General features: G+C 45.5%; 1 protein-coding gene and 1 long non-coding RNA gene across 3 annotated transcripts in view; both read left to right on the top strand.

Annotated features, from left to right (window-relative positions):
* The window catches only part of LOC309377872, a 239,761-nt gene that overhangs the window by 53,245 nt on the left and 158,718 nt on the right, over nucleotides 1–27,798 (top strand). The window lies entirely within an intron of this gene.
* Nucleotides 1–27,798, top strand: part of SHROOM3 (shroom family member 3) — a 222,781-nt gene that overhangs the window by 36,265 nt on the left and 158,718 nt on the right. The window contains exon 2 of one of the 2 annotated variants that reach the window (XM_081924742.1): nucleotides 14,855–15,009. In XM_081924742.1, coding sequence (XP_081780868.1) covers nucleotides 14,855–15,009 — 155 coding nt within the window. Of the gene's footprint in view, nucleotides 1–14,854; nucleotides 15,010–24,536; nucleotides 24,787–27,798 lie in introns of those variants that run through there. The other variant, XM_081924746.1, reaches the window with a different exon arrangement.

Consider the following 27,798-nt stretch of genomic DNA (forward strand, 5'->3'; position numbering starts at 1 on the left):
ACCCTGATGTTGGGAAAGATGGAGGGCACAAGGAGAAGGGGACAGCAGAGGACAAGATGGTTGGACAGTGTTCTCGAAGCTACCAGCATGAGTTTGACCAAACTGCGGGAGGCAGTGGAAGACAGGAGTGCCTGGCGTGCTCTGGTCCATGGCGTCACAAAGAGTCGGACACGACTAAACGACTAAACAACAACAACAAATCCCAGTTTATGATTTGATCCCAGAATGTCCCGCTTTTCCTTAGGACTTTCCTATTTTCATTAGAGAAGTGTTGGAGGGTATGGAGTTATCCAATCCCCAAACCCTCTGAAGGGAAGTTTTTTAAATGTTGCATTATGTTTTTATATTTGTTGGAAGCTGCCCGGAGTGGCTGGGGCAGCCTAGTCAGATGGGCAGGGTGTAAATAATAATTATTGTTATTTATGGAATAGGACAGCCCTATTTTCATCAGAGAAATTTTGGAGGGTATGATGAAGCACTTCTGTTCAGGGTTCCAGGCAACCAGCATGCCCTATTTTAAAACACTTCATTCTATCTTGCTCCAGATCAGCTGCTAACAAGCTTCCTAAGACCCCGGCAAAAAATGAAACTGGAAGTGCAAAGTATTATGCTTAGTTCCTCCCCTCCCCTTCTCCAAGTCTGGTGTCTCCAGTACTGGCCTGACCTGCATGATCTCTGGACCTGGCCATTGTTCATAAGCATAATTCTTATCTATGGGAAGCATTATATTGAATATGCCTTCTGTTCCCTTTGGCAAATACTTTTTTGCAATTACGCTGCAGAGCAAATGTTAACACATTGATAAGCTTTGTTGGCAGAGTTGTGCGCTTTGGGGAAGGAGGTTGCTGAGGGAAGAATAAGAGATAGGAGCTGCCGCAGAGTTAACGAAATCCCATGGCTTTGCATCACCATGATAACCACCAGAACCCGAAAGGGATCGAGTTTGCAACACCTGGTGATGTGTCAGAATGGAATTTGTGGAATGAACTGCAGGTGAAGCCAATAATTGACGAGGGTGACATAATCTCCTGCATGGAAATTATCTATGCATAGAATAAACGTAAGCTTTTGTGAAGCCAAGGGGCCCTTAATAGGATTTTCCTCCTCCTTTAAACTACCTGTTGCCCCTTGGGAAGCCTACAGAGCAAAGGCTAGCGTGTTGCAGGAGCAAACAGGATTGAAGATTGCCCTGAATGATTCACCGATCCATAAGCTAGCAATGACCATCTCTCAATAAGTTTGGATACATATCATTTTATTTTGAAAAATGGCCGTGGCCACCAAGTGGGTGAATTGAATGTCTAGAATGCAACGCGTGAAAAGGAAATAATTGAAAGGGGCACCGGCTTGTATTACAAGATAAACAAGCAGGAAGATATAAAACGTTATTTGGGGCTTGGGAGAGAGAGACCTGGCTTTGCAGGCAGAATATCATAGCTACAAATCACTGGCATCATCACATAAGAGGTTCAGGTGGCAGGTGGTAGGAATGAGATGTAGGGGAGCAGCTGCCAATCAGAGGAGACTAGATCGGTGTAGGCAAACTAAGGCCCCGGGGCCGGATCTGGCTCCCCACCTTCTAAATCCAGCCCACGGACGGTCCGGGAATCAGCGTGTTTTTACATGAGTAGAATGTGTGCTTTTATTTAAAATGCATCTCTGGGTTATTTGTGGGGCATAGGAATTCGTTCATCCCCCCCCCATATAGTCAGGCCCCCCCACAAGGTCTGAAGGACAATGGACCGGCCCCCTGCTGAAAAAGATTGCTGACCCCTGGGCTAGATGGATGAATAGTTTGACCACTTTCATAGCAACTTCTTCTGTCCCTAAGGCCACATCTGCACCACACATTTAAAGCACTATTATACCACTTAGCAGTCATGGCTTCCCCTAACGCACCATGGGTACTGTAGTTTGACCTCCTAATCCCTGCACAGAGCTACAGTTCACAGGGTGATTTAACCATCAATCCCTCTTCCTGGGGAATTTTGGGAACTGTAGGTCTGGGAGGAGAACAGGGGTCTGCTAGCGAGACTCAGCACCCTGAACCATCTACAGTGCTCTGGATTCTTTTGGGGGAAACCATGACTGATTAAGTGGTACAATGGTTCTATAAATACCTTGCGCAGATACTTCCCTATCCAGAACTTATCTCAGTGGATATTCAGAATAATTAGAGGTGCTTTGCCATTAGCATTGCTGTGTGGTTTTACAACCTGGCTTGAGTGGCTTGTGTACTCCTTATGGGTACACACTGCTGATCTAAGATGGACAAAAGGAGACAATTTCCCGGGTTTATTTGGCAGATTTTACAAAGCCAAAGCTCCTGCGCTTGCGGTCATACGCCTGCCTCATCCCACGTCCCGTCAATTCCCATTGATGCTAAAAGGCCATGTGTGTGCCTCATAAAAGGCAATCGTTTTATGGACAGCATCGTATGTGTGACAGTGATGGTCGTTGGCATTAAAGCATCGTTTTAGGACTGAAAGGGCTGGTGGCAATGACCTTTGCCACCAAGCCGCGTTTATGAGGCTGACGCAGTTAGGTTGAGGTCCTGCTTTGAATGGGGACACTGAAAGTTTATTACCTCTTTGTTCAGCTTCTTTCTAAGGCTTTGCCAAAGTCCTGGTGGCACTCGATCCTATGCATGCTTGTTGAGAAATAAGCCCCATTGAGATTAAGGATGCTTACTACCAAGTACCGTATTTTTTGATCTATAAGACTCACTTTTTCCCTCCTAAAAAGTAAGGGGAAATGTGTGTGTGTCTTATGGATTGAATGCAGGCTGCGCAGATATCCCAGAAGCTAGAACAGCAAGAGGGATTGCTGCTTTCACTGCACAGCGATCCCTCTTGCTGTTCTGGCTTCTGGGATTCAGAATATTTTTGTTCTTGTTTTCCTCCTCCTCTTCCTCCAAAAACTAGGTGCGTCTTATGGTCTGGTGTGTCTTATAGAGCAAAAAATACGGGTACGTGTGCCTTGGGAGCGCATCTGTTCTTTACATAATATCTTGCCCTGTGGACTTTTGTGGTATGGAATGCATTGTCTCCTACCCCAGAAGGCCCAGATCTGTTATGAGATAGAGGAGAAATTCAACTGAGTTTGAATTCAAAGGTGACCCTGCCCTAATTCACACTTTCTGAAACACAGTGAGAACCAAAACACAGCCAACCATCGAAATACACTCTTCTCTGAATCTTGTGATTCTATGATTTTCCAACCAAGCCATGTGTACAAAAATGCAAATGTACCAAGGTTAAATGTGCATTTATTACTGAAAATAACATGCAGACGTGCATTATTTCAGGGGAAATTGCTTTGCAAAAATATGTATATGTGAATATTAGGAGGAAAATGCTCTAAAACGCTGACAAATCTTTGTGTGTGTGTTTTTATTCACTGGATGTGGGCATGTGGTGAACTGAACTTAAGGCAGGAACGAAATGGGAATTGATAGATTCACCACACCCATGTGCTATATACTCCATTGCCCGGCAATGGGGAACTTTGGCTTGGGTCCAAAGTATTTCTTGAGTACGCTGCGTGGATTTTGTTCTCTCCTTGCCATAACACAACCGGATTCCCTTCCCTTTTGAAAGGAGCTTGTGGGACAAAAGCTTCCCCTTTCCTTGCCCTTCCTCCTGTTCCTTTTAAGAACAGTCCTGATACCGCAAGCAAGTAAATGGTGGTGGGGAAATTTTCATGCTGCTGAATTGACTCAAAAAGCTGATAAAAGCTGGGGCGGAGAGGCGAGTGGCTGCCCTTTATATCTATGCAAAGGATGGAATTGCCCCCAAAAGACGTTAGATTGTTTTTGTATGCCACAACTGCAGCAAGAATTTTTGTTAGGCAAAAATTGGAAACTACAAGCAATGCCAACAGTGGAGGAATGGCAGATGAAGATGATGGACTTTTTGGAGCTGGCTGACCTGGCTGGAAGAATCCGCGATCAGAAAGAGGAGGAACATCAAGAAGAAATTTAAGGACTATTTAGCTAGATATTCTAATATAATATAAGTAGAACTACTTGTAAGCACCAAACTGGCCTAGGAGTAAAATATGTGGAACTGTATAACTTTATGGATTGAAAACATTATGAAAAGATATTAAGATGGTAATTTGAATAAGTTAAATTTAATTGAAAGTGGATATTGGAAAACTGCTACAATGAGATATATGGAAACTCAGTTTGGGGGGGGGATCTGAGGAAGTCACTTAACCATGATAACTAAATTGGGATTTTAACAGTTAGGATACATGTTTGTTTGTTTTTCTTTTTAATAGTGTAATGTTTTCTTTTATGTTTGTTAAAAATTTGGAAAACCAATAATTTTTTTTGAAAAAAATCTGCAAAGGATGGGAACGAGGAGAGACAGGACTGGTCTTTGAGAAACGCAAGCCCAAAGGCCTCTTGAGTTTGTGGAAACATAAGTATTGCCCTTTGGAAGATGGCCTCTGTTTGTTTTGAGAAGGGACATGGAATGCACACACCCAAATACAAGAGATGTCAAGAGCAGAGCTAGCACGTCTGAGTTGTGGTTGGCCTTACAAATGGCGGCTCCAGTGAGGTTGGATCCAGGGTTGCTGTCCCTATATAACAGTCCCAGGCCCTACTTTCTGGTCCTTGATTGGTTCCTAGTTTGCTCTTTGTACAGATTCTAAGGATCCCCTTTTCTAGAAATGGCTCAACTAGTGGGACAGAGCCTCCTAGCTCTCTGGTAGTGGAATTTATACCTCTTAAGGAGATGAAGCATGAGGGAGGTTAATGTGGGTGCCCTGGCAGAACCAATCTGGTGCCTTGCTGTTGTTTGTGGATTCCCCTTCACCTCTTGCCTTAAGCAGCCGTGATACTGCTCCCAGGAAGCTAAGCACAGCAGCTGTGTCCCCACTGAGCAGACTCCATCTACCATTTTAAATACAGTGGTACTGTAGCACCCTGCTTGTGGTTAACGCTTAGCTGGAATGAAATATTCAACGCAGCAATAGAGAAATTAAAATAATAATTTATTTGTCAGACAAATAAATGAGAGGCACAGTGGTATATGGTTACCAAGCTCTGGCCTGGCCTCCTGCCATTATGGCCAGCACTTATATTCCCTCAGCCCAGCCTCCTTGCTCCTCCTTCGGCTGCCTCTGTCCAAACAGCCTGGTTGAAATTCCTATTGGCTGTTTACTAGAACCAATCACAAAAGATACACCCATTTCCTTTTGCCTTTTATGGGAAACAAAAAGCTATATATTCTTCTATCTATAAATGACAAATAAGTAGTCATATATCTTACATTTGTCTCAACAAGGAACCTTAATTACCAGCTCACCTCTTGCCCTCCTTGCCCTATTGCCCTCCAAAATAGATGGTTAATAGTTTTAAATTTTTATCTTAAACAGATGTCAAGGATCTTGAGTTCACATCCTCATGCATCATCAATGAAAGATCTCCTTTTTGGAGGTCTTTAAACAAAAGCCTGACAACCATATATCAGGAGTGCTCGATGGCGTCTCCTGTCTGGCAGGGGGCTGGGCTCGTTTGCCCCTCTGGTCTCCTACAGCAATATGACTCTATGAAATAAGAATTTAACATTTATTTATTTCTAGATCCTTTGCATAATTACATTTAAGCCAATATATTTAATACATTATCATAGGTAGCCTTTTAGAAGAATAAACCTTCTCAAAGTATAAAGGAACAGTTTACAGCCTCAAAATAAAATAGGAAAAAAACCTCTTCTTCTGTTTACACCCCATTCTCCAGCCAAGCCAGCTGCTTTTCCATTTGCTCTTGGCCTTTTAACCTTAGGAAGATATGGCTCATTTTACTATTTACCAACTCTTAATTTGTAGGGTCAGTGTAACCTTGCTCTCAGCCTGTAATTCCCTTTTTTACGACTTTGAGAATTGTTTTCTGCTATAAATCAGGGGGCCCCCTTGTCCAGGAGGATAAACATCTTGCCAAAGTACTTAGGCAGCTGGTCTTCTGCCTGGCATAAAACATTTGAAAATCTTTAAGCTCATTTTAAAATACAGATCCTTATCAAAATATAAGCCTTGATAAAAATGCAGGCTATGATTAGATGCCTCAGTACCTCAGGTTACAGACATTTCAGGTTACAAACGCTTCAGGTTACAGACTACGTTAACCCAGAAATAGTACCTCAGGTTAAGAACTTTGCTTCAGGATGAGAACATAAATCGCGCGGCGGCAGCAGGAGGCCCCATTAGCTAAAGTGGTGCTTCAGGTTAAGAACAGTTTCAGGTTAAGAACGGATCTCCAGAACGAATTAAGTTCTTAACCCGAGGTACCGCTGTATGTTTGTTGTTAACTGTGCCAATCTGCCTTTTCTATATTTTGGTGACGGTGCCCAAACTGCCTATCCAAGCAGCAACTGTTGCGGAATGCTGCTGAGCTGCAGCTACTCTATAAAAAGTACAACCAGATCCATTTATCAGATTAAAGATTCTATTTAACCCCCGCAAATGTTTGCACAGTGTAGCCACTGGGGCTATTTTGCTAATGCGGCTGCTTCAGAAGTCGGTGGGAGGCAGGCTGTTGCAGAGTAATAATACTACTACTACTACTACTACTAATTTTTATTTATACCCCGCCCTTCCCAATTCAAAAACCGGGCTCAGGGCGGCTAACAACAAATTTAAAACACTTAATTATAAAATACAGTATAAAAACATGAATAACAATAAAATTCAAAAATCAATTTAGGGGAAATAAGCATTAGATAACCCCCAGGGCTAGCTGGCTGAATTGGTCCTACTTGGGCCAGCGAGGAGGCCATGGGAGAATTAACTGTGGGGTCTCAGAGCGGGTGATCTTCATAAAGGGGGAGGGGGAGGGAAGAGAAGGGAAATTAAAAAATCAGGCTGAATTCAAATTAAAGAGTAGATGAAGAAGGCTGGCAGAGGGCAAAGAAGAAGAAGAAGAAGAAGAGTAGTTTGGATTTGATATCCCGCTTTATCACTACCCAAAGGAGTCTCAAAGCGGCTAACATTCTCCTTTCCCTTCCTCCCCCACAACAAACACTCTGTGAGGTGAGTGGGGCTGAGAGACTTCAAAGAAGTGTGACTAGTCCAAGGTCACCCAGCAGCTGCATGTGGAGGAGCGGAGATGCGAACCTGGTTCACCAGATTACGAGACTACCGCTCTTAACCACAACACCACGCTGGCTCTCAAAGAAGAAGTTTCAGCAATAGAGCTGAACCTTCCATTAGGCAGGATGGCTCAGGCAGTGGCTCTTAGGGAGGGGCCAGGGAGCCCTAGTGGCAGGATCTCCAGCTGCCCCTCTCTGCTGGAGGGCAGAGCTGTATGTGTCACTCAACCGTTTGGTGCCCCCTAGGCTAGCTTGCTGCTCTCAGGCATGGCGGAGAAAGCTGTCCCTCAATGCCAGTGCTGACAGAAGATCAGAGTCCCAGGCTGGTTGGCTGACCAACCCTGATGTGCTTATCTGGGGTGGGATTAATTCAGGCAACTTGCTGAAGTGTAGGTGGGCTCCCACGAGGCAAGACACAGTGATAACAGCAATAACCTTTATTGAACTAACAGAACTGGACAAAGGAACCACTTATATACATTTCTGAAGGCCTGGGCCACTCCCACTCCCATCGTGATTGGCTGTCTAAACTTCCAAGCTGCGAATCATAACCCAGAGTTCAAGGGCCAATGGCAGAGGCCCAAATCCTGAAATGTTCTGTCATTGGATATCATGCATCGAATCGGAACACAGGGGCTCAGAATCCTTAGTCCAGAACTCAAGCTCAGGCTAACACAGACCACTGAATACATAACACTTGCCGTCATCAGATGTGGTGATGGCCGTTGGCAAATTCACAGGGGACGTGTTGGCTAATCCTGATGGCTGTAGGGTTTTGATGGATCCAGGCCAGATGGTTGGCTGGGTGTGAAATGTTCAGGGCAATTGGTCTTCGGGGGGGGGGGGGACTGTTGCAGCAAGCAAAGTCCCAACTATCCCATCTGTTGCCTTCTTTTTTTCAAATCTGCATTGAAAGGTAATAAATAATAATAATAATAATAATAATAATAATAATAATAATAATAATAATAATTTTATTTATACCCCTGGCTGGAGCCGGGCTCAGGGCATCTAACACCAGTAAAATTACAATAAAAACATAATGGGGGGACCCAATTTAAAGATTTTTAAAATATATATTTAAAAAAAACCCAATTTAAAATACAGGTTAAAATGCAGCCTCACCAAGAGACCCCATGTGCCATCTGAGGTGTTTGGAGACAATGGAAGAGAATGCAGCTGTGGCACTGCCACCTTAAAGAGTCCTTTTGCCCAAGGTTACAGGGCCTGAACTCAGTCAGCCCTCCTTGACATTCTCCAAGCCTGATGCAATGGCAGAGCTTGAGGTTTCAAATTTCAGCAGCACCCTGTGCAACCCCCAAATTTGGTCCTCCCCGCCTTCCATTCTAGCTCATAGTTGCAGAGCCCCCTTGTGGCACCCCCAGACTCTACACTCAGGGCGACTGAACCTGTCACGCTTTTCCAAACCCGCCTCTTCCTAGAATTGCATTTTCTTCCACTGTGTCCAAACACCTTGACTTTGTCTTTTCAAAGGCCAGGCAAAAATTGGTGTTGATACGGAATGCAGATGCCAGGCCAGATTTCTAGTGAGGAAATTTGATGCCCTATAGAGCCATTTGCTGCTTCTTGTGACTAGCAGGAGCAAAATATATTCAAATATATTTAATTTCATATCAATTACTAAATATAGAATTTGTGTTATGCTGCTGCGGCAGTTTGATTGTCTTAGCAGAGTTAATACATATATTACCTTACCTGGTCATTGAGCAAGAAATGCTGCTTCAACATTTGATGCTTTCCTTGTTTTCATATTTATAGCTCAATCTTTGTTTAGTAAGGAGATGAAGAGAAGGAGCTTCTCTTTGCTTCCTAAATAGAAATCTCTCGTGGAGCCAGAAATGACTGCTCATGCAGGTGGAAAATCAACTTAAGGGCTAAGCCTTCTTTCTGCTATTGGATTAAGAATGACAAGGAGTCAGATAAGGAAGCACAATCCTGTTTACACCTTTGATGCCGGCAGCAAATTTTGTTTTCTAGCAGGTTTCTAGTCTTCATGATCACTGTGAAAGAAAGTCAATTATAAATCTGCAACTTTTTCATGCAACCACACAAGTCGCTCTCTCATTATCTTAGTTTTATTTTATTTTTTTAAAAAGCTATTTCCTGAAGATAGTGTATTATCAGCACCAGCAGTTCATTTGTGCTGATTGGAGAAGAGAAGAGCAGTTGCTGTGGCCCTCAGTACTCCTTCTTCCTTCCAGATCAGATTTCCTTTCAAAATTTCAAGGTATGCAGGAATTATAGGTTGCATTTCCCATTTTGTTGCATTTATGAGGCTGTTACTCATAATACACAGCATTGGCCTGGCATGTAGAAGGTTCCCTAGTCCAAACCCTGGCATCTCCAGGTGGAACCTAGAGGGTCCCTTCTCTGAAATCCTGGAGATCTGCTGCTAGTCAAAGTAGACAGTACTGAATTAGGTGGACAAATGGTCCAAATCCTTATGAAGTAGCTTCCTATGATTGCTATATAATACTTAGCAAAAAAATCAAAATAGATAATATCTCATTTGCACATTTGTATATATAGTAGTGCAATCGACAAACCTAGACAGCATCTTAAAAAGCAGATACATCACCTTGCCAACAAAGGTCCGTATAGTTAAAGCTATGGTTTTCCCAGTAGTGATGTATGGAAGTGAGAACTGGACTATAAAGAAGGCTGATTGCCGAAGAATTGATGCTTTTGAATTATGGTGCTGGAGGAGACTCTTGAGAGTCCCATGGACTGCAAGAAGATCAAACCTCTCCATTCTGAAGGAAATCAGCCCTGAGTGCTCACTGGAAGGACAGATCGTGAAGCTGAGGCTCCAATACTTTGGCCACCTCATGAGAGGAGAAGACTCCCTGGAAAAGACCCTGATGATGGGAAAGATGGAGGGCACAAGGAGAAGGGGACGACAGAGGACGAGATGGTTGGACAGTGTTCTCGAAGCTACCAGCATGAGTTTGACCAAAGTGCGGGAGGCAGTGGAAGACAGGAGTGCCTGGCGTGCTCTGGTCCATGGGGCGCGAAGAGTCGGACATGACTAAACGACTAAACAACAATATATAATAGCTAAATCGTTTTATGTCACTGTCTCCTTACCTTACTACGGTGTATCTGCAGAAAACACAATGCAGACAACTGTTAACAGATATTACCATATCCACATTGGGGATAAGTGGAAACTTTTGGTTCAGAATGTTGTTTTAGCATCTAGTGGTACTCCAGATGTTCTGAGGTCTCCTTCCAGTGCGCCGATATCACCACCTCCTTTGCAGTTTTGGCTGCAAAAGATGTCCACTGAGCTATTTCCTTCAGCTTGCCCTCTCTGCACTTGCCCAGAGCGGACTCAGTCAACTCTGTAGTTCTTGTTGAAAACAATGAATGCTCTTATAGTTAAACTATGGAACTCATTCCCACCAGTGCTTTTTTTCTTTTCTTTTTAAAAAATATTTTATTAAGGGTTTTCTTATTTTACAGTGTAAGTGTAATGCCTCGTATTTTTTTTTCTCCATGTAACATTTTTACAAATCTGTTTCATTTGTTGAGGCATTACGGGGAGAAGAAAAAAGAAAGAAAAAAAAAGAAAGGGGGGTGGAGGGAGGGGAGATGGATGGGGGTGGGGTCAGGTAGTGGTGTTTCTATTATGTTTCTATTATGCTTAATGTATGTAGAGTTTGGTGTCAGCGTGCTTGTGTTGTTCACTTGTGTTCCTTTGGTGGTGAGAGAGGTTGGGGTTGGCCTAGGGTGTGATTGTTTGTGATTGGCTGTGGTGATCTTTGTTTTCGTGTGTGAGTGAGGTGGGTGGGTGTTTTGGATCAGGTTAGCCATATTGATTTGTATGCTGTTGGTGTATTATTGTCATTGTCCTGTTGGGCTGTGTATGTGATAAAGGGGAGCCATACCGGGGTGAAGGTGTCTTCTTCTGTTTGTCCCCGTGTCAGTTTCAGTTTATTAGTTAATTTTTCTACTAAGGCTGTTTCCCATACTATTTGGTACCATTGGTCCATGCTTACTCCTGACAGGTCTCTCCAGTGTCTGGTTATGGTGTTTCTGGCTGCTGAAAGTAGGTGGGTTATGAGTTCTTTGTGGTGTAAATGGGCATTGTTGTCTTGGAAACCAGAGCTTTTTTTCAAGAAAAATAGGTGCGGGAACTCACCATGAAATTGAGTTGCTGTGCTCACCAGCCCTAAGCTGTTTTGTTTCTTTGAATAAAGAGTTAACTTCATGGACACCTTGTGAGTTATTGCAGACCTGTACCCAACACCTGAGGGACGCGGGTGGTGCTGTGGGTTAAACCACAGAGCCTAAGGCTTGCCAATCAGAAGGCTGGCTGTTCAAATCCCCATGACGGGGTGAGCTCCTGTTGCTCGGTCCCCGCTCCTGCCAACCTAGCAGTTCGAAAGCACGTCAAGTGCAAGTAGATAAACAAGTACTGCTCCGGCAGGAAGGTAAATAGTGTTTCCATGCGCTGCTCTGGTTTGCCAGAAGCAGCTTGGTCATGCTGGCCACATGACCCAGAAGCTGTACGCCGGCTCCCTTGGCCAGTAAAGCGAGATGAGCGCCAGAGTCGGCCACAACTGGACCTAATGGTCAGGGGTCCCTTTACCTTTACCTTTTTACCCAACACCCGCCACCTGACACTGAGTAGGAATTTAAATTTGCATCTCTCACATCCAGTGATCAGTTCTAGATGCTGCCCTGGATTATTCCATTGGTTGCTCAGGAGCCTGTGGGATTCAGTGGCGTAGTGTGGGTTGTCAGCACCCGGGGCAAGGCAAGTAATTTGCACCCGCTAACCTGTGGATTTGCGCCCCCTAACCCTAACCCCCAGATGTTGCGCCCAGTGCGGCCGGCCCCCCCTGCACCCCCACGCTACGCCACTGGTGGGATTCCCGGGTTTTTAGGCTAATGCTCACCTAAATCCCAAAGCCTAGAATAGACTTCCTTCTCTTGACCGCTTGGACAGTATCCCCAGTCTTGCTACCCTGAGATCAAAAGACCAATCCCGACTCTTTACTTTTCTTTCCTGGCAAGGTCTCATGTTGGCGTGCTGCGTTTCATGTTTCCTGGTTTCACTGTTTCCCAGTCTGTCTGTTGAAACAGGTGCTTGGTGAAATGGGTGGTGTCTCCCACTGGGCTTTTGTTTGCCTTTGCAATCATGGTGACGTTGGCTGAAGGTAGAGTTGTGTATCGTGTGACGTCACTTGCTGAATCTGAGCACTGCTGTTGTCTTGGGGTTGACACCACACCCTAAATGCAAATACGGTACTTCTTCCAGGTTTATTTTCAGAATATGGCCCTGTTTCAACTGCAGTGCACTGGAAGCTCAAAGATGCTGTCGAAAACCCAGGGGGTGATCTAATTTTGAGTGAACGCACTTCAGCTCAGCTTCAACCCTAGTCCTTGGTGATCTTTAACACGACAGATCCCTTATATATCCTATAGGTAAAGGGACCCCTGACCATTAGGTCCAGTCGTGGCCGACTCTGGGGTTGCAGCGCTCATCTCGCTTTACTGGCCAAGGGAGCCGGCATACAGCTTCCTGGTCGTGTGGCCAGCATGACTAAGCCGCTTCTGGTGAACCAGAGCAATGCACGGAAACACCATTTACCTTCCCGCTGGAGCAGTACCTATTTATCTACTTGCACTTTGATGTGCTTTCGAACTGCTAGGTTGGCAGGAGCAGGGACCGAGCAACGGGAGCTCACCCTGTCGTGGGGATTCCAACCCCCGACCTTCGGATCGGCAAGTCCTAGGCTCTGTGGTTTAACCCACAGCGCCACCCGCGTCCCTCATATATATCCTATAGGTCACTGCAATCAGCAGGAGAGTTTCTCCTCAAAGCCCCAAATACCAGAAACCTTTACTATTTTTAAAACTCTTTTTAGCTGATTTTATTTGCCTTGAGACATCACTAAAAGCCAATTGAATGATTGATTCTTAATAATAAAAAGCACAGGAGCAGATCAACCAGCTTGACAGGCTAGCTTCAACTTTACTATATATTTTTATCCAGGTGGATTAAAAACAACTGGTTTATACAGTATACACATAGGAGCCAAACTGAAGCGATATATTGATGCACAGCTTTCTTGTGTAATGTGTGGAACTTCTCAAGCTCACTGTTTGCCTCCTAAACATATGAACCGACCTGGACCGTGTGATCATCCTTTGAGGCCCTTCTTCATGTGCTTCCTCCGCAAGAGGTCCAGAGGATGGCAACACAAAAACGGCCCTTTTCTGTAGTGGCTCCCCATTTGTGGAATGCTCTCCCCAGGGAGGTTCGCCTGGTGCCTTCATTGTACACCTTTAGGCACCAGGTGAGAATGTTCCTCTTCAATCAGGCCTTTGACTGACAGACATCCTTTACCCTTTTAAGTATGTGTGTTTATTTTTTTTGGGGGGGTGTTATTCTTTTGTTTTGTTCTTGCTCTTGTTTCTATTATGTATTTTGTGTTTTTATTTTGCCTTTTTATGCTGTGAACCACCCTAAGATCTTCAGATGAAGGGTAGTATACACATTTAATAAAATAAAGTATTATCAAAGAGTACTTTTGGACCGTTACAATTTTCTGGTGCAATTCAGTCACTAATCAGCAAATTCAGACTGCGTAATTATAGTTGATTGGGAAGCTTTACTCAACAAACCCACTTTCCCCAAAAAGATTGGACTTTTTGCAGTAAGTAAAGTCATGCCAAAATGCAATGGTGCAGTGTCACTTAATCTGCCTGCAGATTCCTCCTCGCAGTTTCCCCCACCTGCAGTTTGAATTGGCACAGCCCAACAAGAAGTCCTACCACATGACTCTTTTGATCGTACAGCTTGGTTCTAAAACACCGGCCACAGTCTGACAGGCCACATTGCATATGTTTCAGGAAGTTTTGTTCCGCTTCAGGCCAGAAGCGCCAAGTTGAGGAGTCCTGGCACATTCTGATTTCTGCGTCTTGTTGACTTTTGGTTTCAAGGTTCAGGCTGTTTCCTTGCAAACAAACGGTTCTGAGAAAGAAAGAAAGAAAGAAAGAAAGAAAGAAAGAGAAAGAAAGAAAGAAAATTGTTAAACTGGGTAGAACAATTCAACTTGACAGATACATTGCACCATCTCCTGATATTTCTTAAGTACTGAAACAAATGAGGCACAACTGGAACCCGACAATACTGTACAGTGGTACCTCAGATTAAGTACTTAATTCGTTCTGGAGGTCCGTACTTAACCTGAAACTGTTCTTAACCTGAAGCACCACTTTAGCTAATGAGGCCTCCTGCTGTTGCTGCGCCGCCGGAGCACGTTTTCCGTTCTCATCCTGAAGCAAAATGCTTAACCTGAAGCACTATTTCTGGGTTAGCAGAGTCTGTAACCTGAAGCGTATGTAACCTGAAGCGTATGTAACCCGAGGTACCACTGTATTAGGATCCGGTGACAGATAGAATTCCCTGTGAGATTTGTGCTTCCTAACAGTAGGAACAACTGAGCGCTAGGGTGGGGGGAACCTGCCAAAGGAGGCTATGAAATATTGTTTCTGGAAATCTTGCAAGAGCTTTGGGGCTGAGAACTGAGTCAACTTTCAGCAGGGCTGAGAACAACAACTTTATATTCGTGCGGCATGTAGAAATAAGTTTGAACGTCCACAACAATTTCATTAATTTCTCTAGGGTGGGAGGAAGGAGCGCGTGGCGAAAAGCAATCCTGTTGAAACCATTGTTCCGTTTCTCTCCTTGTGCCCCCACCCCCACCCCCCCAATCCAGATTGAAGAAGGAGGGAAAGCAGATTTATTGAACTCTCAGCTGCAGCCTGGAGATGAAGTGGTGAACATCAACGAGGTGGAGCTCAGCAGCTCCAGGCAGAAAGCCATCTCCTTAGTGAAAGGCTCGTGCAAGAAATTGAAACTGCTTGTCCGCAGGTAGGTAAGCGTAAGCCACGATGGAGGTGCAAAGGATTGTTGCGTACTGTAAGGGGTATCGGGTGGTTGCTCGAGAGCAATCAGGCAAGATGCCTCACTTGTCTGTTCTAAAGCTTTATTATTGGTGCTAAAAACCTTTACAATTCAGAGCGCCTCTGTTCCATGTCTTGCTCATTCACTGGCAGAATCTGAGAGTGGGCGGTCCTTAAATCTTCCCCAGCAGAGTAGTTTCTTGACTCCCAGTCTACGCCTCCCCTCTCTGCGCGAAAGCCTACTGCGCAAGGAAGGCTTGGGTAAAGGGGGACCTTCCTCCTCCCCGCTTTGCCCAGGCAAGGTGTCCTAGCACCGCCTTGCATCCTCCAAGCTCTGCATCTCCTCCCCACTAGAGGCGTGGCTTCTTTCCTCCGCTGAGGAAGTGCTGCTTCCCACGATCTTTGGGGGCTCTCGGTAATCCATCCGCCTTTTCCCCTCTCGCCCCTGAGCCGATGGCAGTTCCCTGACACATACCATTGCAATTCTGTCACAGTTCTTGTGGTGCTTGCTAAAATTATGTGGCTATCAAATACCTAGGGATCATTGTTGCTCACCTAGCCTCTTTGTTTCATAAATGCAATCCAGATAGCTGCGAATGAGTCTAAACATAATGGCAGTGATTTCAACACTTTCCTTTCGATGGACCACTTGAACATTGCTCAGGGTCTTGGCAGGCCGGCCGCTTAATGATGCTACAACAGGCAGAAATGCCATGTGCTGTACTGGCTTTATCCCTCCTTACCTGGTGTCTCTCAGCAATACTGCTCATATTGAGAAGGTCCAGGCTGTTGGGGAGAAAAAGAATTCTCCTTCAAAGAGGAGGGTGGAGGTGCAATAAAAGGAGAATCCAGCAGCTGATCCTGTGCATGTTTACTCAGACGTAAGCCTCACCAAATCCATGGTAGATGTCCATAGGACTGCAGCCTTAGAAGCTTGATCTCGTGCACCTTTTCTCAAAAGGAAGCCTGTGTTCTGTATGCCACTTACTTACGAGTAAGCTTTGTGGCTCACAGACTGTAAATCTTGGTTGGTTTTATGCCTCACCTGGTGTTTCCCAATGATACCATTCATACTGAGGAAGAAAAGGCAGGGATCTCAGAGTTCTTGAGGCTGAAACCTTTATTATTTCCTTATAAACCTCAGCCACCCAAGGAAGCATATCTTTGAAATGAATTCCTTGATAATTCACAACATCCTTTCCGTGGAGGTTTTTAAGCAGAGGTTGGATGGCCATCTGTCATGTATGATCTAGATGAGATTCCCACATTGTAGGGGGTTGGACCAGGTGACCATTGACAGTGCTATAGCTATGGGGGGGGGGCTAGCCTGGTATTATTATTATTTTAGCCCCAGGTAAAGCCTCCAGAGGGGTGCCAGTGAGGTTCCCAGCCTGTATGTGTATATCTAAATGCATGGGGAGGCAGTGGCATAGTGTGGGTTGCCGGTGCCCGGGGCGGGGCAAGTGTTGTTTCTCCTGATGGACTTGGGCAGCTGGGGTGGGGGGTACACCAGGGGTGTGTGCACATGGAGCCTGTGTGGAATATGAATGAAACCCACCTCCAATAGGCTTCTCACGCTCTGCCTCCATCCACCTGCCCACTAGACCAACCTGCTTGCCATTGCACCTCAGCTGCCAGGGCTCCATGCCTGTCATGGGGCCACCTGATTGTGCCCCCTCAAAAATGTGCGCCTGGGGCCATGGCACCCCCACGCTATACCCCCTGGGGGGTCCAAACTGGGTCATTGACCCGGGTGAAATAAAGCCTAATTTTCCCCCTGCCCTTGGGTCTCTTCCGGCTTTACCATTCTATGGTTCTGTGATTGTGTGACATCGGTTGCTCCTATCTCTGTGCATCTTCAGTTTCTTCCATTTATAGAAAAAAAGACACCCCCCGCCCAGTCCACACCCCGATTCTAACGACCTGATCACCGGCGGTTAGCAGTCCATGAGAAAGAAGCCATGCATGGGGCTCTGTCCTCCCCCTCCCTTTTCCCCTTTTAATTTGGTCTATTTTTAGATCTAAGTTCCCTTTCCCCGCCCACACTTTATAGCAAGAGTTCTGCAGGCGGAGACAGAGCAGTTCACCTGGCTGAGCACACTGTGCTTCCAGAATGGCTTATCTGAGTCAGAATCGGGTCAAAAACAAAACAAAACAGAATGCATGCAGTTTCAGTGCCGATTTTAGCCAAGCCCAAGTGGTTTGCTGACTCCTTTCAGCGAGAACAATCCGCTCACATTCCATCAGCATCACCTGAGCAGCGCGGCCATTTCCAGAGCCTGGGACACCTTCCAGATTCTCTTTTAGCCCTGTTAACTGGTTTGTGGCCTCTCCCCTAAAAGAAGCAGCTTTTGCTTATTTGCTTTCATTGGTCAGTTGCACACCCCTTCACTACCTGGGTCAGCATTACTCTTCCCATACTGATTTATAAATAAAAGCACTACCATACCACTCTGACAGTCCTGGAGGATCCTGGGAGTTGTTGTTTGTTCAGAGAGCTGGGAATTGTGACTCTGTGACATCGGCAAACTACATGTCCCACGATTCTGCTTGACAATCAAAGGGGCTTGATTGTGCTTTAAACACATGGCGTGGATATGACCTTAGAAGCTATTGCTAGTTACCATATTTTTCGCCGCGCAGAGCTGCACAGCACCTCTCCAGCGAAGCGAAGCCAGGAGAGCAAGAGGGATTGGCTTCAGCTAAAGTAACACAAAGCTCTCCAGGCTTCGGCGAAAGCAATGTGAAACCTCCGGAGCGCGGCGGGAGCGCTCCTGCTGTGCTTCGGAGGCTTTGCGTTGCTTTCGCTGAAGCCATGGAGCCTGCATTCACTCCATAACACACACACACATTTCCCCTTAATTTTTTGAGGGGAAAAAGTGTGTCTTATAGAGAGAAAAATACGGTACCCTGTACGTTGACAAAAAACAGCAAAACACCTCTCCTACATTCAGTACGTTTTGGCTATGATCCACAAAAGAACAGTTGGTTTAATAAGCCCTTAACTTGCTTGAACTTCTGTTCTCACAGAAGATACTTTTGCCAGGATGCGATGAGATTCATTTGTTACTTCCTCACATTTGACTGTTCAGACAGAAGCAATAAAGCGGAAGTGTGTTTTGCGGGTTTGGGAGTTGGCTCTTTCTAGACAGATAAACCTCCATGTATAAACAAAAATGCTTGCGTCATGTTCGCTGAGTAGTGTGATAAGTAGACCATGGATGCTGGATTGATCACCAGTAAAAGCTAGGGAGGGTCCAATCTGTCAATCTTGGTTTCTTTCAGTTTGCCATATTCCAATCAGTTTGCATTAAAATTAAGTCTTCATGAAAATTCACCAGCATATATAATCTGGTGAACATAAGGGAGAAATTCACAGAGGGGGTGGAATTCTACTCAAGTTAAAGGTAAAGGACACCTGGACGATTAAGTCCAGTCAAAGGCGACTATGGGGTTGCGGCGGTCATCTTGCTTTCAGGCCAAGGGAGCCGGCGTTTGTCCACAGACAGCTTTCCAGGTCATGTGGCCAGCAGGACTAAACCGCTTCTGGCTCAACGGAACACCATGACGGAAGCCAGAGCAGTGCACAGAAACACCATTTACCTTCCTGCTGCAGCAGTACCTATTTATCTACTTGCACTGGCATGCTTTCGAACTGCTAGGTTGGCAGGGGCTGGGACAGAGCAACGGGAGCTCACCCTGTTGCGGGGATTCGGACCGCCGACCTTCTGGTTGGCACGTCCAAGAGGCTCAGTGGTTTAGACCACAGCGCCACTTGCGTCCTCTGAATTCTAGTAAGAGGCTCTGGTTTGATGAGCAGTTTACGTATCTCAGTGCTGCTCACTGATACTGTTTAGCTGTGAAGAAATAAGCACCTCTTAGTAAGTCTGCCTATGATCCTCATACACTTAAAATCTCAGTGGCCTGACTTTTCTTTCAAATTGCCCTGCCTTCTACCCTTCAGTGCATTTATTATATTGTTTTACTGGTTTAATTTATTGCCGTACAGTTCACTTGGCCTCTACCATGCATTTTATGATAGGGGAACATGAACTTTCCGCAATATAGCCGACAAGTCACTCCCAGACCTCGGTTTCTCTCAAAGGGGGAAACCAAAGCTGACTCAGGTGAGTTCTCAGGTCACCATAAGCGCACAACAGTTATTGGAAGGCATGCAAAGGAAACAGTAGATAAAAATGAATAGGGGCAAAGGCTGACGTCCATTTGATGGATGGGATAAATATATATAAGGCCCACAAGCAGCGATGTGCATCCAGCTACCCAACCCCCCACTCCCCTCTGGGGCTGATCATGTTGCCACCGCAGAGCGGTGTTGTAATCTGCAACTCGTGAGGGAGAACAGATTTTTATCATGTTTCAGCAGTCATGCAAAGCAGGGCAAGCGGGAATCTCAATGGACTTTGAATGAAGGACCATTTCCCAAGCAGTAACTTAGCACAGCAGGTATAAGGTAAAGGTAAAGGACCCCTGGATGGTTCAGTCCAGTCAAAGGCGACTTTGGGGTTGCGGTGATCACCTCGCTTTTCAGGCTGAGGGAGCCGGCGTTTGTCTGCAGACAGCTTTCCAGGTCATGTGGACAGCATGACTAAACCACTTCTGGTGCAACGGAACACCATGACGGAAACCAGAATGCACAGAAGCACCATTTACCTTCCCGCCACAGCGGTACCTATTTATCTACTCGCACTGGCGTGCTTTCGAACTGCTAGGTTGGCAGGAGCTGGGACAGAGCAACGGGAGCTCACCCTGTTGCGGGGATTTGAACCGCCAACCTTCTGACTGGCAAGTACAAGAGGCTCAGTGGTTTATACCATAGTGCCACCCATGTCTGCAGTGAATATATAACTACCTGAAAAGCCAAATATTTATGGCTTGTGGAGAAACACTCATGTAGTCAGCTTGTGTCTGGTCTGGGCTATACCAATTCAGCTTGCAGTCAGGAGACCTCACATGACTGGGGGCACCTCTACTCCCCTCTGCCTCTGCCCCAATTCTCCCATTTATAAAATTAGATGTCAAGAAGAATTCATCTCGCATTTTTTCTTAGAGTCATACTGTGGCGTTCGTACGGAGCCCCCGGTCGTCTCATGGACTATTGACCGTACACCTCTAATCTGCTGCCACCAACCAGGTCCTCCCGGTAAATCACTTAGTCTCAGTCAGGTTCTTCTTAACAATGAAGATTGTAGTTTATTGCAGACACAAACAAACTTTAAATGCATTTGAAACGCTGATACCCTTTAACCTTATTTTAGTCTTATTTTATTCTGTCTCTGACTCTTCTACCTCCCCTCACACAAGAACCAACTGCACTAACTGTCTCTCTATTTCCATCTGTCTGCCAACTGCTTTCCCAACCACCTTTTCCCAACCAACCAACTAACTAACTAAACCTCGGGCTAAGCCCTTTTATAAACAGGTAGGCTCCGCCTCTAGCTTTTCTATTGGTCCAACTATTAACTCTTTCTCTCCCCCTGTACAGGCATGTTCAAAAGAACAGGCAAACGCCACACATACCATCATAGACTGTAGAATTGGAAGGGACCCCACCGGCCATCTAGCCCAACCCCCTGCAATGCAGTAATCTCAACTAAAGCATCCATGACAGATGGACACCCAACCTTTGCTTAAAAACCTCCAAGGAAGGAGAGTCCACCACCTTCTGAGGGAGTCCATTCCACTGTAGAACAGCTCTTACTGTCAGAGGGTTCTTCCTGATATTTAGTCTGAATCTCCTTGTAACTTGGTTCGAGTCCTGCCCTCAAGAGCAGCAGAAAACAAGCTTGCTCCACCTTCCATGTGATAGCCGTTGGGATATTTGAAGATGGCTATCCTTTCACTTGGGACGCAGGTGGCGCTGTGGGTTAAACCACAGAGCCTAGGGCTTGCCGATCAGCAGGTCGGCGGTTCAAATCCCTGTGAGGGGGTGAGCTCCCATTGCTCGGTCCCAGCTCCTGCCAACCTAGCAGTTCGAAAGCATGTCAAAGTGCAAGTAGATAAACAGGTACCGCTCCAGCGGGAAGGTAAATGGCATTTCCGTGCGCTGCTCTGGTTCGCCAGAAGCGGCTTAGTCATGCTGGCCACATGACCTGGAAGCTGTACGCCGGCTCCCTCGGCCAATAAAGCGAGATGAGCGCCGCAATCCCAGAGTTGGCCACAACTGGACCTAATGGTAAGGGGTCCCTTTACCTTTACCTTTATCCTCTCACTTGCCTCTTTTCCAGGCTAAACACACCTGGCTCCTTCAACCGTTCCTCGTAGGGCTTGGCTTCTAGGTGCTTGATCATCTTAGTTGCCCTCCTCTGCACACGCTCTTGGTATTGTAGCTTTCCATAGGTGCCAACTCCCTGGGGCCCCGGGTGCCCGAGCACCCACAAAATTCCCCATGAAGGGGCCAGGCACTTGCAAATTTTGGTGCCAGAGCCATGCACGCAGCAGGTTACCCACGGTCGTGGGTCCAAGTTGGCACTCCTGTAGCTTTCGGGGTGCAGGGGATTTGTTTCCTAAAATGGCCGTGGGATTGTTTTGGTGAAGCAGATGGTTTTTAGAAAAGTGTGCCCTGCCTAGAGCACTTGGTTCAGGCTTCCTGTTTTCTCGCCTCATCACTTAGGATTTATTTTCTGGAGTTTTCTCTCATACTTCTGGAAACCTGGAGGTTCACCCAAGTCTCTTGTGAATGGATGGTGCTGTTTTGGCCTACATAAGTATTGGCACCTGGAGAAGGATAGGGGTCAGCAAACTTTTTCAGCCGTGGGCCTGTCCATCGTCCCTCAGACCATGTGGTGGGCTGGACTATATTTTGAAAAAAAATAATGATCGAATTCCTATGCCCCACAAATAACCCAGAGATACATTTTAAATAAAAGCACACATTCTACTCATGTAGAAACACCAAGCAGACCCCACAAATAACCCAGAGATGCATTTTAAATAAAGGGACACATTCTACTCATGTAAAAATACGCTGATTCCCGGACGGTTCATGGGCCAGATTTAGAAGGCGATTGGGCCGGATCCAGCCCCCGGGCTTTAGGTTGCCTACCCCTGATACAGTGGTACCTTGGGTTAAGTACTTAATTCATTCCGGAGGTCCGTTCTTAACCTGAAACTATTCTTAACCTGAGGTACCACTTTAGCTAATGGGGCCTCCCACTGCTGCCGGAGCACGATTTCTGTTCTCATCCTGAAGCAAACTTCTTAACCTGAGGTAATATTTCTAGGTAAGCAGAGTCTGTAACCTGAAGCGTATGTAAACTGAAGCGTATGTAACCCGAGGTACCACTGCATAGGAGTTAAAGGAGGAAAAGGAAGCTTAACAGCCAGAGTCCCTCTGAATCAAAGGAAAGATTCCTGCCGCTTTTTAGCATTCTTCAGTCAGGTATTGCATTTATTCTTTCATTACCAGGAGTTAATGGATTATGCCTCAAGAGTATCTGGCATTTTTACAAAAAAAGCAAGATGCCAGAATAATAGTTCACAAACCATGTTAACCTAATCTCTCTCTCCCCCCCCCCCGCCTTTAATTTTGCTGTGGCATTAATGTCACTTCATGTGAGCTTTGGCACACAGTGCCAAGAAAGTAAATCAACTAAATCCCACTTTTGTGAATGAAATCAATTAGCAGATGGATTTGGTTCCAGTGATTATGAATCCAGTCGTAGCTTTGTAAGGCTTGCCGCAGCAGCGGATGCTAATGTTCTGCTCGAGTTAGTTTTGTGCAGCATTAATCATCTTCTTCTCTTTCCCCGCCATTCTATGGGTGGTGCTGCAGAGACATTTCATCAGACCGGAAGCTTTAAATGTGAACTTTTAGATGCATTGGCTTCACATTGTTGGGTCTGGTTGGAACCATTTGTAATACTTCTGTCACAAAGGCCGTGGTACACAGAATCACAAAGCCTTTGGCTAGTTAGTCTAAAGACAAAGAGTCTTCATTCAGAAGATCCTTGGGTAAACATAGAAAGCTGCCAAATGGGAAGTGTACACATGATCACTTTTCTATGGCTAGGTTTTGAAAATCCACAATGTAAATCTGGTGGCAGTTGTGTGCAATGACAGACATAATGGTGTTCACACATTATCTATCTATCTATCATCTATCTATCTATCTGTCTATCTATCATCTATCTATCTATCTATCATCTATCTATATCTATCTATCTATCTATATCTATCTATCTATCTATCTATCTATCTATCTATCTATCATCTATCTATCATCTATCTATCTATCTATATCTATCTATCTATCTATCTATCTATCATCTATCTATCTATCTATCTATCTATCTATCTATCTATCTATATCTATCTATATCTATCATCTATCATCATCTATCTATCATCTATCTATCATCTATCTATCATCTATCATCTATCTATCTATCATCTATCTATCTATCTATCTATCTATCTATCTATCATCTATCTATCTATCTATCTATCTATCTATCTATCTATCTATCATCTATCTATCTATCTATCTATCTATCTATCTATCTATCATCTATCATCTATCTATCTATCATCTATCTATCATCTATCTATCATCTATCATCTATCTATCTATCATCTATCTATCATCTATCTATCTATATATCATCTATATCTATATTAGTACAGTGGTACCTTGGTTCTCAAACGCCTTGATTCTCAAATGCCGAAACCCTGGAAGTAAGTTTTTCAACAGTTTTCAAATGTTTTTTGGCTATTCTGATTGGTGCCTGCACTGATGACTGGGGGCGGCCACCGAGACCACATAACACCGGTCTTAAAAGACCTACATTGGCTCCCAGTACATTTCCGAGCACAATTCAAAGTGCTGGTGTTGACCTTTAAAGCCCTAAATGGCCTCGGCCCAGTATACCTGAAGGAGCGTCTCCATCCCCATCGTTCTGCCCGGACGCTGAGATCCAGCGCCGAGGGGCTTCTGGCAGTTCCCTCATTGTGAGAAGCAAAGCTCCAGGGAACCAGGCAGAGGGCCTTCTCGGTAGTGGCGCCCGCCCTGTGGAATGCCCTCCCATCAGATGTCAAAGAGATAAACAACTACCTGACATTCAGAAGACATCTTTAGGCAGTTCTGTTCAGGGAAGTTTTTAATGTGTGACATCTTAGTGTATTTTTTGTCTTTGTGGAAGCTGCCCAGAGTGACTGGAGAAACCCAGCCAGATGGGCGGGGTACAAATAATATATTATTATTATTATTATTATTATTATTATTATTATTATTATTATTATATCATATTGCAGCGCTGCATTTCTCCGGTGTGTTTGCTTGTTCGGGATTTACTTCTGTTCCAACCTCTCTCCTGTCTCTGTGTGTGGCATAATTGCATTCCCCAAAACTCCTGGCAAAAGCTGACTCACACTCCCCCGCCACTTCCCGTTTTTTTCCATCTGCTTCAGTCCTTGTCTGCAGCCCGGCCTGCTGACAATTGGCAGGTAGAGCAGTAATCTAAGAGCAGCATTCAACAGTTGGCTCTCCTGAGCGCCGGCAGGCAGCAGACAGAATCCACCTGCCTCATTGGCCTGCTACTGATTTGCCGGCCTCCAGTTAGTTCCCTTATGTACCAGCAACAGCCTGCTCAGTCGTCCTCCCTTCCTTCCTTTCCCGTAAACGTGTTTGAGATGATCACTGCTTTGCCGCCACTGCTGCCTTCGCCTCTTTCAGCACCTCTCCAAACAAGCATGGCTGTTGACAAGGCTCTCCTCCGGATTCTGTAAGGTAAAGCAATCTTTGCTGAACTCAGCGCCGAGAAGAAGGGAGAGTTGAATCTGGAACCTGCGTACACAATGGCTCGGGAGGAGGGAGGTGGAAATCTCAGGAATCCAGGTGGCCGGCTGCAATGATTCTTTAGGGCCCATAAAGTGGACAAACAAGTCTCCCGGTAATGACAGCAGGAGAAATCGTCCGGGCTCCCTGAGACAAGTTTGCATCCTGCCACAAATAGAGACTTTACCCAGGCTTGGCTGGAGTTTTGAAACCTTGGCTGGGGAGGTAAGGACGTTCTGTTAAGAGGTGTCGCTTCAAAGTTGAGGCCTTGAGATTAAAAATTAAGAAAGGCCGCCTGGAGCATGAAAAGAGTTGGCTTAAAGCCCTGCGCATGACGTGGGAGGTGTACGGTTTAAATCTCATAGTATGTTCTGTGTCCTACAAATGATTCACCTGCTGTCTCGGGGCTTTTCTAGTGAAACTTGAAAATGTAGAGGCTGTTCTGTGAGAAAGGTGGCCACTTTTCTTTCTCTCTGGCTGCCCCCACCCCCCTGCCCAGGCAGAGCTCCTGTCTCTTTAACAAATGTGTGACCGGGAGAAATTCAACAGGTGAAGCTTCTGCTGGCATAGAGAAGCAGTGGTGGGAAATCTGCTGAACTGACTTCTACTGTATTTTTCGCTCTATATGACACACCAGACGATAAGATGCACCTAGTTTGGGGGGGAGGAAACAAGAAAAAATAATAATCTGAATTGCAGAAGCCAGAACGGCAAGAGGGATCTGGCTTCTGGGATAGCCTCTTGCTGTTCTGGCTTCTGGGATAACCGCTGGGATAGCTTTGCGCGAAGCCTCCGCAGGGCACTGGGACAGCCCGCGAAACCTCCGGAGGGCAGCGGGATGAAGGCACCCCGCTGCCCTGCGGAGGCTTTGCGCCGCTAATCCCGAAGCTAGAACAGTGAGACAGAGCGCTTTGCGCAGCTATCCCCGAAGCCTTTGGAGAGCAGGTCCCACTGCACTCCAAAGGCTTCAGGCTGCTATTCCGACCCCTCTCGCTCTCCAGCCTTCTGTGACAGCAACGCGTAGCCTGCGGAGCGCGGAGGGAGCGCTCCCTCTGCGCTTTGGAGGCTTCACGTTGCTTTCGCTGAAGCCAAGGAGCCTGCAATCGCTCCATAGGACGCACACACATTTCCCCTTCATTTTTAGAGGGGAAAAGTGCGTCCTATAGAGCAAAAAATATGGTACTTAGGGGCAGACAAAGTGGCTGATTTTAACATCAATATGGGGTGTGTGCATGAGGGTTACAGATCCCTTCCGCATTTTACCTACCTGCCTGTTGTCCTTTTGCTGCTTCACTGGAAGTGAGCTGGGCTGGGAGAAAAGTGACGGATTACAGGGCCGTAATTTAACAGGCCTCAAGGTTACCTGAAGTTGTTCTTTCGAAGCCGGAAGCACCGTCCCAAATTCCTGCGAGTTTCAGTTGATGGTTGTAATTATTTGCAAATGAGAGGAAATCACTCTGCACATGCTTAGAGGCACTTTTGTATTCCATGCTTCTCAGGTTCCGTTGGGAAGCCTGGCAAGGAAAACTACCTAAGCCTGGATTCAAATAAAAAGCCCTGATTGTCTATAATAATAGGATTGCTGAAACAGGGTTATGAAATTGACTTGCAGAAATTGAAGGTGTCTGCAGTGACGCAGTCAGGCAAAAGCTCTGTTAAACACTGTTTAGTGAAATAGATTGATGTAAGAGGCCCAGAGGTGTAAATGTGACTTGGCATTTGAGGCCAGTATGTTTAAGTTGAAGAGATGTCTCTAAAGGTTGCCTTGGAGTTTGGGTGCTGTTACAGGGTCAGGGGCTACAGTTTTGACAGTTCAGTCCTATCAATTGCAATGAAAATGTGTTAAATAGCCATCTAAAGATGACTCACCACCTAAAGACTCAGAGGCCAAGCTGATCCAGAAAACTAGGTTGCAGTTTGGTCAAAAGTTATGTTACATATGAACAAACAACTTTTTTGAGTTTTTGTTCTAGTCTGCTCTGTGTATGAATCGATTTGGTGGAATGTGTAAAATTTTATTTAACCTCAGCCCTTCTGAATGGTGTAACCTTCCATCGTCAACAGATCTCCGGGAAGTCCCTTCAGTTTATTATATAACTTTGTGGAAGAATATGGGTTTCCTGCTGTACATTCTTGTGTTGTTGAGCACTTTGTGTATTTTTTTTTGTATTATTATTGAATAATAAATAATTTTTAGAAGGCATCTGAATTTTTAGTAGACATCTGAAGGCAGCCCTGTATCGGGAAGTTTTTCATGTTTGACATTCTATTATGTTTTTATATATGCTGGAAGCCGCCCAGAGTGGCTGGGGAAACCCAGCCAGATGGGCGCGGTATAAATAATAACACCATTAATTAATTAATTAAATTTGCATATTGCCCTTCAGCCGCAGATCTCAGGGCAGTTCACAACATAAAAATACAATATAAATGCACTAAATACGTGATAAAAACAAGGAGGGGGACCAATAGCCCCATCCCCCCATAAATACATCAAAATATTAAAAGGGGGTATCAGCTATTTATCAGCCAAAGGCCTGGTTGTAGATGGGTGTTTTCACCTATTTTGTTCTTCGACTGTCCCTGGGGTTGGGTGCAGCCGGCCTTTATAGGCTGGGGGTGGACCAGAGTGAAGCCTGCTCCACTTCAGTCTGCTCCCAAGCCCCGCCCACTCACGCTGGCCGGATTGGCCAGGATTCAAATGGTGGGAAAGCCCACTAATCCGAGCTTTGCTCCCTGGGCTTCTGAGCCTGCAACAGCCACACACTCGGGGAAGCAGTCGTTGGGCAGTGTTTATTCCGCGTAGCCCAACCTGATGCCCTCCAGATATTTTGGACTACAACTCCCATGTGGCTGGTGCTGGCTGTGGCCGATGGGAGTTGTAGTTCAGAACATCTGGAGGGTACCACATTGGCAGCAGTTGGCGTGGCCTGGGATGGAAAACCCAAGAGCAGGTTTCAGTGC

This window comes from Podarcis melisellensis (genome assembly GCF_964234715.1).
Source record: "Podarcis melisellensis genome assembly, chromosome: 9".
NCBI lineage: Eukaryota > Metazoa > Chordata > Lepidosauria > Squamata > Lacertidae > Podarcis > Podarcis melisellensis.